Below are 12,445 nucleotides of genomic sequence, written 5' to 3' on the forward strand. Positions count from 1 at the left end.
CGAGGGCCATTCTTGACTGGGCCTGGGCAAACATCTTCCAGATGATTCTGTGAGAAGTTACCTGGGCTCAGCCCAGCCCAGAAGCCTTGGACCGTCATGGAGAACTGGAGGGCTTGAAGAGCCACATTCAGCCTAGGCAGAGTGGGCCCGCTCTAGCTTCCCTGAGAGGCGGGGGTCGCCTGCACCCTCAGCTCTCAACACCCTGACTGAGGCATGGAACAGGCCTTGTGAAAAGCCCTGTGAGGGGCAGCAGCACTGCCTCCCTCAGACGGGAGTCCTGGGCACTTCCATCCCCGCCCCCCACCTGACAAGGGCTCCCAGGACAGAGTTGTCCCCTGGGAGCAGTCACCTCCCCCAGCAAGATCCAGGTCCAGGGCACTGAAATCCAGCCTCTGCACCACGGAGGCCGCGGCAGACAGAGAGATGCCCTCGGGTGCTGAGCAGCTCTGCCTACGCCGAGGCCTCGGAGCCCGCCTGGGACTGCTGGTGGGAAGTGTGCCTGCCAGGAATCAGGCGCACAGTAGGTGGGCAAGGACGTGTAGGAAGATGGTAGAGAGGGAGGAAGATAGTAGAGAGGGAGGAAGAAAGGAAAGGAAAAAGAGAAAAGAAGAACAGAGCCAAATCCAAAAGGTTCTAGCAATGAGGTGGATGAAGACACCATGGCAGAGGGCCCGGGGGTTCAGTGACTTCACCCATGTTGCCACCCCATCTGCGCCCCTGACTCAGGTACCCTCAAGTGAAGCAGACTGGCCGCACTTTGGTTCTCTGGGAACACACGCACCACAGCCTCTACCCTCCAGGCTGTGGGACCGAGGGGGCTGGTGGGCTAGAAGCTTGCTGCATTCCTACCTGTTTCCCAGCGCCAGTGCCTTCCGGGCTGGTTCCTGGCACTCCAGCCACACCCGAGCGTTTCCCCTTTCCAAATATTCCTCCAGGCCTCCTCACATGCTGTTCACCTGCTCCCAGTGCACTTAAGCCTTGCTTTTACCTTCCTCTCTGCCTTCGAGGCCCCCTTCCAGCAGCATCTCTTCTGGGAGCCAAGGACACCTCCTTGTCCCCAGGCTAGGACAGGCCTCCCCCGAGCTTCCACAGCACGCTGCCCCAGGTTCTGTCACTGTGGTGGCCACATGTTGGCGTCGCCTCCCTCCTGGCCTGTGCCCTTCACAGGTCAGGGAGCTCCTCAGGCCTGTTTGGCAGCAGCAGGAGCAATGGCGGCGACCGCTCCGCATCCTGGCCTGGTGCACAGCCAGGTTCCAGCTGTCGGGAGGCACAGGAGGGGTGCCGCAGCTGGGCTCAGGGAAGGCTCACGAAGGCTAGGGTTGACACTGGCAGGTCTGACCAGTCCTAGTGGACTGGCCCTTGGTTTAGATGGGAGTGGGAAACCAGGAAGCCACCCCAGCAGCCCTGAGAACGAACCTCTGCAGGAAGAGCCCAGCAGAGGCAGGTCTCTGGAGGGTGTGCCCAGCGTCTCCCCATACCAGCTAAGGTGTGAGGAGCTGTCCCTCCGTGGGATGGATTCACCAGCATGGGGACAGGATGACAGCACTGCCCTAGGTACACCTTGGTGGGCATGCCCTCGGTGCTGGGAGAGGGGCACGTGCCAGGGTGTGGGGACCAGCATTTCTCACTGGGGCAGTGCGCTACAGACCCGACCACCACCAGGACCCACAAGGCTCTTGGCAGGGAGGGGCTTTCCCTGAGCAGGGAAGTGGCTGCCCAGTGGGTGTGCGACCAGGACCGGTGTAGCCAGAGCTAGCCAGCACAATGGAGCCAGAGAGCCTCGGCGCCTTCTGGCCTGGGAGGAGGGAGAACTGCTAGGGATTAGGTGATGGCCTATTAAACCTGTGACCAACCCCCCAAACACACAGCCAGGCCTCAGGTCCAGAAACAACCCAAATGCTTTAATGTTTAATGGCCTGCCTCCAGGGCCCACAGCCTTACAAACCTTAGCTAGGTCAAGGGCCCAGCTTGCCAGCCTCTGGCTCAGTTTAGCACTCTGCAAGGAGGTAACTCAGAGCAGGCATGACTGATGGGGCTCTGGCTTGGGGAGTGCCAGGGTCCCCAGTCCGTATCTTCGGAGACCTCCCAGGATTACGCTGTCATTCAGCCTGTCTCGTCTAGTCCCTGAGTCCCTGCAGCTGCTCGGTTTCTAGCAAACATACAGCCTTCTCGGGAAGATGCACCGGGCGGAGGCAGCAGCTCAGGGAAGTCACTGGCGTCAATTCAGGACAGGCCTGGGGCCTCCCAGAGGTGACAGCAGCGGGCCCAGCACAAGGATACCAGCCCCAGGCTGTATCCGGGCACCCCCTGTACTGAAGGAGGGAAGGGGCAGGCTCCCCCAGGGAGCTCCAGGTTAGGGGATGGGGCCCAACCGCAGGCACTGGGGCATAGCCCCAGCCTTTCCTGGGAAATGCCTCTAGAAAATGTAGTCACACACACTGTACACCGTACCACCCTAATAACCAAGTCCTATGACACACGAAGACTTTCTAGAAGGTTCTGCTTGCCTTAGCCTCTTATTCCAGGCCCTGGGGAGGGAGCAGAGAGCAAACCGTAATGGGTGTGTGTCAGGCATCACCCCCACAACAACCCTGTGAGGTAGGCTGCGTTGTCCTATCTTACAAACGGGGAACTGAGGGCTCAAGGGAGGAAGTGACTTGCCTGGTTACACAGCAGGGAACACAGGAGCTAGGATTCAAGCTCAAGTCTGTTGAGCTCCAAAGCCCACGTGTTTTCTCTAAGGAAGAAACAATAAGTAGTCCTTTCTAGTAATAAAGGCCCTCAAATTAAAAGTTCAGGGACTCTCAGCCCAGCAGGGGGTGAGGGGGGCAGCAAGAGCAGGAGAAGCTCCAAGGTCATGTCCACTCCTGGCCCTGGGCAGCTGACCTTACAAAAGGTAGGGGTGCAGAGAATGACCCCCGCACAGCAGCTGTCCGAACAGCCACCAACGCTACAGGTGATGGCTCTGGCCACCCAGCACCTGTGGGTGGGGCACAGGCCGGTCCGGCCCTGAGGCCTTGTGGCCCCAAGTGGGCAGCGCTAGGCCATTGAGCCAGGCAGTTTCCAGCAGGCTGCGGAAGCGGGCCCTCAGTGTGGGGCCAGGGGGGCTGGTGCTGGCCACAGGGGTAGGTGAGGTACCGTGGGACCCTTCCCCAGCGGCTGCCTCCACTTTCTCCTGGCCAGGGGCTGGTGGCTTCCTCCCTGGCTTCCTGGCCTTGGGGGCAGGTGACTTCCAAGCCAGGGCTAGGCTCTCCGGCTCATCTCTGGCCATGGTGGGTTCTGAGGAGGGCACAGATCCAGCCTCAGTGTCAAAGTCACCTGGAAAACGAACACATAGTCAGGCCGCAGACCCCAATACCCTCAGGTCCCATCTCCTGGCCTCCATAGCCACCTAGACCAGTGGTTCCGCTCTGCCTCAGGCCAGGATGGCCCCAGCAGGGTCACGGCCATCATGACCTTTCCCCACGTGTGCCGGAGGCCAGACCATCAAGCCAAAGGGTGTGCTTTTCCCCAGGTGACACCAGAGCTCTATCAGATGACAGTACCACTCAGGCGAAGTGTCTCATGCAAGAACAAAAGGAAAGGGACCAACAGGCCAGGAACCATTGGCCTGTACAGGCAGGGAAACTGAGGCATGGAGAGAGAAGGTCCTGCTACACCTAAATGTAGCTTCCTTCTGCCAGACCACGCCCAGAGCCCAGGAGTGGAGGAAGCAGCGGAGGGGACAGGAGGGGGCTTCTGACCAAGAGCACACCTACTGGCAAGGGACGCTGTCAGGGAGAACACGAAGGATACCCACAGAAGGGTGGGCCCCCCAGCCCAGGATCAGGGGAGGACTCACAGCTCAGGGAGGGAGTGGGGACTGGAGCGCCAAATCCAGCCAGCAGCAGAAGCTGGGTCCCTATCGGTTCTGCACTAGGCCCCAGACTCTTCCAGGCTCAGTCAGGGCAGGAGGGGACTGTGGAGCGCCCAGGCCCCAGCACCCAGCAGGCAGCCTGGGAAATATGGCCCTGTCCTCTCTAGGCCCAAGAGCCCAACTGCCCAGGGAGAAGACGGGGCTGGAGCCTCTGAGCCACGCATGATCCCCCCCAACTGCTCAACAACACTCCCACTTGCGTTTTCCTTGCACCCAGGAGGGCAAACGCCCCAACTTCTTAAGTGCTCAGGGGTCAGCAATGGTTGTCACCCGGACCCCAAGCTCCGCATCTGTGCCTCACTGCCTCGGGCGCCTTCCCCACCCTGACGTGGAGCCAGGACGATGTAAGGGCCCAGGGAAAGGCTGCCAGGATGGTGAGGGGACGAAAAACCGCTTCCGTGGGGACAGCCCGGACAGAGGTTTGGTGGCAGGATGGCAGAGTAGCGAGGAAAGGCTACAGAGCGGGTCACAGGCCTCAGGCCTCAATGTGCCGGTGTCCTGATGCAGGCAAGGCCACGATGGGCACCATCACCAAAGCCCAGGCTGAAGAAGTGGGTGTACACGCCACGCGACACCGCAGCAGCCGCCCAGAGCAGGCCAAGCGGCCCGAACCCACGCACGTGATGCTCCAGGACACAGACAGCAAGCGGGAGGACAATACGCACGAGACGTCATTTAGTAGGGGAAAGGCCAACCACAAAACATCGCTCCGACTTCTGGGTGTGCTTCCGTGAATATAAATACTGGGAGGACTGAAACACTGCACATTCAAAAGGCAACCGTGTTTGGGGGGAGAAGGGGATCCCTACCTGCTTTCGGGAATCGGGAGCAATTTACTGAGGTGGAGAAGGCATGGGGGCAGGGAGCAGAGGGCTTAGGGGAAAGCTAAGGAGTGTGGGTCTGGGAGGAGTTAAGGGTCGGAGAGACACCAGGTGCGAAAGGCCAGCATGCATTCGATAATTTGAGGCTCAAGCTCAGAAGGGAAGCTGGGTGGGACACAGACACAGGGGGAAAAAGACCTCAGATAGAGAACAGGGCCTCGTCAGAGCCCCAGAACTCAAAGGAGAAGTCTGCACTGAGGCCGGAGAAGGCACAGCAGAGGAAGAGGGAAGCTGGGAAGCTGGGGAAGGTCAAGAGCGGTTTCCATAGGGACAGAGCAGCGGGCCTGGTCAGAGGCTTCCAGAAGAGGCTGGGAAGGCCCTCAGTGGTGCTGGGGTGAGGAGGGATGGGGGGGGGGGGAGGTCCATAGAGCCTCCCCGGGATGGCCAGCCCCCTCCCCACACGAGTTCTCGGGCCTCCCTGCCCTTTCCGAGGCCCAGGCCCCCCTCAGGCCCTGGCTGTGACCATGCACACAGCCCACACACCTGTCACTCGTTCACACAGCTCCGGTGGCTACTGGGGCTGCCCCATGCTCACCCAGCTGGCGGCGGACACAGTCTCGCCACTGCAGGCCCAGCAGGTCGGGGTAGATGTCGGGCAGCTGGCGCAGTGCCAGCAGCTTGAGCATGCGCGAGGTGCAGCCGTGCAGGGCCCGCTCGCGCAGCGCCCGCTCCTCCGACAGTGTGGTGGGCCGCAGCTCCACGCGGTGCTCCTGCAGCACGTGGTCCACGGAGGCGGGAGGCAGCCGTGGGAAGAGCCGTTCCTTCACCAGGTGGATGGGCACGAAGATGGCCCCGGCGCGCACCACGTGGGGGAAGGGGCACTGCTGTGTGCACACGAAGCTCTGCAGCTGCGATAGCAGTTTGCCCAGCAGCCCCTGCACGGCCTGGCAGTCCTGCCACGCCGCCCGGCCCCAAGGCCCAGCCGTCTCGAGCCACTCACGCAGCTTCTCGGGCGGGGAGTGGGCCACTGAGCCCGAGATGGCATCGCACAGGGACGCGTGCAGTCCTGTGAAGTGTTGCTCTGGAGAGTCCGCCGTCACGGGGGTAGAAGCTTGAGTCGGAGCCTGGGCCGGGGCAGGCGACGGCGACGGGGCCGGGGCCGGGGTGGGGGAGGCCATGGCTACAGCTGGAGGACTGGGCAGCGCCAGGTTGAAGCAGGCCACTGGCAAGGGCTGCGTGAGAATCTGGAGACCGAGGGGCACGGAGGTGGGGGTGGGTACAGGCTGGGCGGACGCAGGGGCCGGGGTGGGCGCCGAAGGGGCCGCGGCTGCAGGCAAGGGTGCCGGCCGGAGGATCTTGAATTTTCGGAACATGAAGGCCACGGAACTGTGGAAGTTGGTCCTCGGGGTGGCCTCGGTGGTTGCCGGCACCCCGGGCAACCCCGGTGCCTCCGTGACTAGCTTTTCCAGGTCTGGTAGATCCGAGACTGTGTTCCCCACACCCGGCACATCCAGGGCTGCCGTGGGCTTGGCACACACTGCAGGACTGGGAACCCTGACGGGAGCCTCTGCCACGGGCTTCTTCACACTCAAGTCCAGTGCCACCTCCTCTCTAAGCGAGCAGCGTGCCTTCGAAGGGGCGTCCCGGGCAGGCAGGGGCCCCCCGCAGTCTTTGGCAGGGCTCTCACTGGGGGCTGGGGCCGGGTCAGGCTCCGCCGTGTCCTCAGGCGCCTGCACATCCAGATAGTCACGGTAGGGGGCCAGGCTGAAGACATTGTCGATGATGGGCATGGGTGGAGAGCTGGGCGGCAGCGCGCCCTCGTTCTGTGGAAGAGACTGGCGCTCCTGGGCGCAGGGTGGGAGCGTGGGAGGGGTGCGCGGAACCGGGCTATCTCCAATGACAATGGGTGCTCCGGGGTGCTCATTGAGCTGGGGCTGGGGCTGGAGCTGCTCTTTCCTGCAGCTGGGCAGCCACATCTTCTCCTCTACTTCCCGGACTGGCTTCTCTGCAGGCCTCATGGGCTCTGGGCAGGGCTGGCTGGCAGGCAGGGGCTGGCACGCTCGCTGGAAGGCACTGGACTGCGGCACAGCCTGTACACCGTTTTGGGAAGGTGGCGTCCCTCCAAGCCCCGGGGATGCTCCATAGAGGGAGAGGTCATCCCGGGCATAAGGAAAGCCCAGTGTCTGGGGGGCAAAGTCCAGCGGGCACCGGGAAGCAAGAGGGGGCTCGAGCTTGAGGCCTGGTGAGGGTGCTGGGAGTGGGGCAGACGGGTAGGAAAAAGTGTCCAGGCCCACTGGGGGCATATAGGGTGCCTGGACGGCCTGCTGCCTCAGGTAGGGGCTGCTCAGCCCACCAGCCGGGTACCCAGAGCCCTTGTGGGTTCCCAGAGGCTGCAGCGGGAGCACTGAGCTGTAGCTGCCCTGCTTCTCCGGGTGGCGACAGGCTGGTGGGCAAGGCAGGGCCTGTGGAGGGTGAGGGAGCGGGTAGTGGGCAGGCGCTGTATCCTGGCAGGCTGGCCCCAGGGGTTGGGCCAGCTGGGTCCACGGACTGGGGGGTCCCTCGGACAATGCCTGCTTGGGGTCCCCAGGGTAAGGACCTGCATACTTGGAGGCCAGGAAGCCTGTGCTGTGCATGGTCCGATACTTCTCCAGAAATGCCTGGCACGGGGAGAAGCTTACTGAGTTTTTGCCAGATCCCCCGGCTGGCACCCCACGCAAGAAGGTGCCATCCAGGGACTGGCCCTTGCCAGGAGTTGGGGTCAGAGAACAAGATGGGTCAGCCGGCGGTAAGAGGGGTCCAGTCACCATCGTCCAGTCAACATCCAGTGGCCTCTTCGCTGCCCCATCCCCCAGGCAAGTCGAGAGCCCGTAACACAGAGGGCTGCGGTAGACAGGTTTGGGTGCCGCCAACGGTGGGCCTGGGTAGGAATGAGACTGGGGACCGAAGGGCAGGAGGTCAACAGGGCCAGGGTCCTGCACCTTCTCAGAGCTTTCCGCTGGTGGGCGGTAGAGCAGGCAGCTGGTCAACAGGTTGTCTGTCCGAAGATGGGGTCCTGCCACGCTGGTAGGGTACAACGGTGGATATGGCGTCCAAGACGCCAACCGCTCAGACCCTGCTTTGGGAGCACTCCCCATAGGGCAGGAGAAGTAGGCACCCTTGTAGCTGCAGGGGTCCTGGTTACCAGCAGAGGGGGGCAGGCTGTGCCCAGGTCCGGAGTCTGCCTCTAGGCGGGGCAGCTTGCCATACATCACAGGCCCCAGGGTCCCCAGTGGCCGCTTCTCTGCCATCACTGTGAAGGCTTCAAGCCCTCAGGGGCCCCAGCTACTCAACTGCTGACCTGGGAGAGACAGCAAGAAAGGCAGGGGCTGTCAGAATAGGCTACAGGCAAGCAATTGAGGGCTGCTGTTCACTGGCTCATCGCCACACCTAAGAACTTGACACTCAGTAGATTCTTGATAAAGACTATGAATGAATGAATGAATGAATGAATGCATGAGCCATACAACACAGAGGTTTCCAACTTATTCCCCCCTCCACCCCCATTCCAGGAGCCCCTTCTGTTCAGCTTCTCTCCACACATGACTCTCAAGAACCCTTTCCTGGGTTTTCGGACTTTGCAGGGCACAGTCTGAGGATCCGTTCACTTGGCTACCCCTGTTCCCCAGATACACAAAAGGAGACCCATTCATCCCAAAGTCACTGGTAAAGGAGACGGGACAAGAGGCAGGCTTCCCACCTCCCACTACAGCTCTTATTCCAGAGGCCATAGGGATCTCAAGATGCCTGCTGCAGCCAAGATGTGGAACTGGACAGTCTATGAATTCAGGTTTCCCGAGACACTCTTTAGGTCTCACTCTCTGACTTGCCAATCTTATCAAAAGTGGCAGAGCCAAGCCTGGAACCCAGGTCCCTAGGCCCAGGGCAACACAGATAGTGGGCCTGGTTCCATAGGGTAGGGCTATCCACCCAGAAGTGGTGGGCGGCATAGCTTCGTAGGGGCCAGCCCCCAGCAGGAGAGCCAATGCTGTCCAGTAGATGGTGCTGTGGCACCAGTAGGAAGGTCCCAAAGTGTCCAGGAAGAGAGCCTGTGTGCATCCCAGGCCCTCAGCGGCAGCGGGCTATTCCAAGGCACACGAGGACAGCACGGCCCCAGGGACAAGCAGGTGGGGAAGTGGGAGGATGTGAATGTCCAGGGAGGGAGTCCCCAGGGGCCACAGAGCGCTAGCTGGCTACTACCCCCACTGCGCTGACAGAAACACTGAATGCCACAGCAAGACTAAGTCCCTGAAGCAAGGGAAAGCAAGGATTGGGACCCAGGCCCAGAGAAGTCAAGCATGGGTTTCCTCAAGGCAGCAGGTACCCAGTGACCCATGAAGGGTCATATGAGGCCAATCTTCTCGGGCCACATCACCCTGCCTCTACCTCCTCTAGCACCCTGTTCCCTGAAACCCTCAGGTGGCTTAGAAAGGATGAATCAGTTCCCTCTTGCTATGATTAGCCACGGGTCAGGTGCAAGCCATGACCAGCCCCCTCTCCCAGCCCTCTCCTCCCTTCTGGCTTGTGGCCAATGACAACCACAGGCTCAGAAGGAGACCAATACATCTTGGGGACAAGAAAAGCCAAGGGTAGTATGAAGGCCAATGCCCACACCCATCCCAGCCTAACTGCACCGTGGAAGCCAGGCGGGACTCTGAAAAAGTTGGCTCATCTCCTGGCCAGAATCCAACACCTCAGGCCAGCCTAGAGAAGGGATGTTCCCTAGAAGACCGGAAGGGGCATCGGGGGCATTGATAGCAATGCTCTCTGACAGAGATCTGCATCCCAGATGGAAAGCTCCATCCTGTCGCACAGCAACCTTGCAAGAAGGAGTTGCATGATTTTCGAGGTGCTAAGCCTGCCCCCCACCACCATGGGGAGCTCTGGATTAATTAAGTGCTGGCTCTGGTCTCCCCTCCCCCACATGCCCCTTGGAGCCTGCTCCACACCCACCCTAGGCCCCAGGAGTCTTTCTCTCCTGGGCTCTGCCCATTGCGAGCCCTTTGCCCTGGAGACTTCCTGAGACAGCCTCCCCCCTCCACCCTGGGACCCAGCCAATAGGGGTGAAGCCACTCGGGGCCCTCAGGAGTCTTTGGGGAGAGACAGGACTCAAGGGAGTCAGTACAGGGCTATGAAGGGTACAGGGCTGACCTTACCTCCTGCCAGGAGAAAGAGCCCAGTGTACAGTCCCTTGCGGGAGGCCCCTCCCCACTCAAGACAGTAGCCAAAATGTAGGTGCCTCCTTCCCTGACACACACACAGACGGAGGCGGCAAGCAACTGCTTGGAGAAGGGCGGGACCCCAGGGAGCAGGGTCACATCACCCTGTGGGTCACCAAGCTGCTTGCTGGCTGAGGCTGGAGCTGGGCTGGGAGGACCAAACTCAGCGAGGGCCCAGGGCAGGGTTCGGGAAAAGAGCCCACCGCCACTGTGCCATCCCGGCCCTAAGCCTCAGGGGAAGCAAACAGCTCTTCCATCTCCTAGCGGCTCTCCGGAAGGCCGATGGACGTTGGGAATTGGGAAAGACCAGGAAGAAGAAAGCGATCCTGCCGGGCTGGGGCCGGCATCTGGCCTCCCGTAGAGGCTAAATCAGGGCCCCTCCCGGGGTCCTCACACCTCCCCCAGCTGAGGTTCTGGGCAGTACAGAGCCTGGCGCAGCCTAGGCTCCACTGGAGGGGGAAGGGTCGCAGGATCGGCCTCCACCACCTTTCCTCTACCTGCCCCGCCCATAACCGTGGTGCCTGGGGCCCTCAGCCAACCTGGCTTTGGGGCTGCCGCCGCGCCTGACCCCGCGGGCTTCCGGGTGTCCACATGCTCTGCCCGCTGGCTCTGGGGCGCACGTGCACCCCAGCAGACTGATACATAGGCCGCAGCCACGCATGCAAACCCGTGCCTGTAAGTACGGGTTTGTGTGCATGGCCCACATCTGCACGCGCGCCCCTCCAGAACTGCGTTCTCCCCTCGCTCGGGCCCCGCACACGTGTGCACACAGGAAGGCCCGCGCACCCAGCCCCGAGGGCCGACACCCAAAGACTGGAAGGCGGACGGGAGCAGGGGGCGGCCTGGCCGCAGTGTCCGGGCAGCCACCGCCTCGGGGCGATCCCGCCAGCCTGGGCTGCGGCCAGAGGGTGAGTCAAGCCGTAGCAAGGAAACCGCAGGGCCGTCCCGTCCCAGTAGGGCGCGTCCAGGGCCCCGCGGCGCCTCAGCGCTCGCCGCCCCCCCAGGCCCAGCCCCCCGCCGCCCCCTCATCTCCGCCCGGGCAGTCCACGTGAGCGGGGCCCCGCGAGAGGCCGGAGGGCTCAAGCGCGAGCTCCTCCTCGCCGGATCCGGCGCCAGAGACTCGCCAGCGCTGCGGGGCGCTCCCAGGCCCCGGGAGCCTCGAAGTCCCGGGAAAGTCGGAGCAGCCGCGCGCCCCCTGCGCCGCAGCCCGCCCGCCCGGGGCCAGCCGCAGCCCGGAGCGGCAGCACCTCGGCCCAGGCCCGGCGCGCTCCATGCCCCGGCCGGCCGGTAGGGGCGCCCTGGGGCAGCGCCACCCGCCCCTTCTCCACGCGCCGCCCGCAAACTCGGCCCAACTTTCCGCGCCCGAGCGGGCGAGCTCCTACCTGCAGGGCGCCAGGCTTCCCGCGGCTGCTGCCGGGGGCCGCGGCCGCATCCTCCAGCCCCGCGGAGGCCGCGGGTCCTTGTCGGGCCGGGCCCTGCGCGGGAAGTCGCGGTGAGCACCGAGCCCGGAGCCACCCTCCTCGCGGCCGTTCGCGCCGCCGCTGGGCGCCGTCTGCGGTCCCGGGCGGGGCGGGCTGGGGGCGGAGCGGGGGCGGGGCGGCCCGCGCGGTGGAGGCTGTGTCGGGCCGCGCCTCTGGGAGCCCGCGATCCCCTGGGCCCGGGGGTGCGGAGGGCCTGCGGCGGCCAGCTTTACTAGGACACGGCCGCCCGTGCTGTGCATGGTCTTGTATCCACCGCGCTCCCCGAGCCGCTGCTCAGCGCGCCCAGCACACGCCTTCATTCAGTCACTCCGTTAGATCATTCATTCGTTGCCACTTTTTAGCTACGTGGCCTCGTGCATGCCTCTTGACCTTGTTGGGCTTCAGTTTCCTTATTTTAGTAAGAGTGGAATTACAGTGGTGGTGGTCTAAAGACTTAGAAGAGGCTGTATTGAGATGTCTGGCACACAGTAGATGTCCGGCTCCCTTGGCCAGTACTAGCTGCATTAGGGAGCTGGAGAAGGTCTCCTGAGTCCGTCCCCACATCTCGGTGCAGCCACTGAGGGCAAATTCCAGACGAATGTATTTCAATCCCTGTTAGGGCACCACATGTATCTGAGGAAGGAGTGATTTCTCCATCACTATAGCGGGACAGGAATGAGGGTGCTGGCCATTGCTAAGTGGCTTCAGTGGGTACCTCAACCTTTTTGGCAAACCTCCCTCACTAAGACAGGCCTGAACTTGTGAAGTCTGGGAGGTGGGATGGGGTGGAGCGTTCCTAGCCGGGAATGGTATGTTGCAGAGAGAGGGGCTGGAGGGGTGGACAGGCTGTCTCCATTTGCCCCGACTCCCGGGGCCATCTAATTTTGGATGTGAAGCCCCTCGACGCTGCTACATTCTCTAAAGAAACCTGGTCTCTCACAGTTTCTGGGCAGCCCAAGGACTAGGGACAGGTGTGTGCAGTGAAGGAGCTGG

General features: G+C 62.4%; 1 protein-coding gene across 2 annotated transcripts; it reads right to left on the reverse strand.

The window, feature by feature from the left end:
- Positions 1–1,880: 1,880 nt before the first annotated feature.
- PRMT2IP (PRMT2 interacting protein) lies at positions 1,881–11,549 on the reverse strand. Of its 2 annotated transcripts, none has more exons than XM_045795165.2 (3): positions 11,375–11,549; positions 5,333–8,074; positions 1,881–3,318 (listed from the first exon to the last, which is right to left on the reverse strand). In XM_045795165.2, the coding sequence occupies exons 2-3, from the start codon at positions 8,022–8,024 to the stop codon at positions 2,951–2,953; spliced, it is 3,060 nt and encodes a 1,019-aa protein (XP_045651121.2). In that variant the 5' UTR covers positions 8,025–8,074; positions 11,375–11,549; the 3' UTR covers positions 1,881–2,950. The 2 variants fall into 2 exon arrangements, with proteins under 2 accessions (XP_045651121.2, XP_045651122.2); XM_045795166.2 differs by having other exon boundaries at positions 3,181–3,318; positions 5,281–8,074.
- Between the last annotated feature and the right edge of the window lie 896 nt (positions 11,550–12,445).

The sequence above is a fragment of the Ursus americanus genome, chromosome 28 (assembly GCF_024610735.1).
Source record: "Ursus americanus isolate L20-20 chromosome 28, mUrsAme1.1.p, whole genome shotgun sequence".
Lineage (NCBI taxonomy): Eukaryota > Metazoa > Chordata > Mammalia > Carnivora > Ursidae > Ursus > Ursus americanus.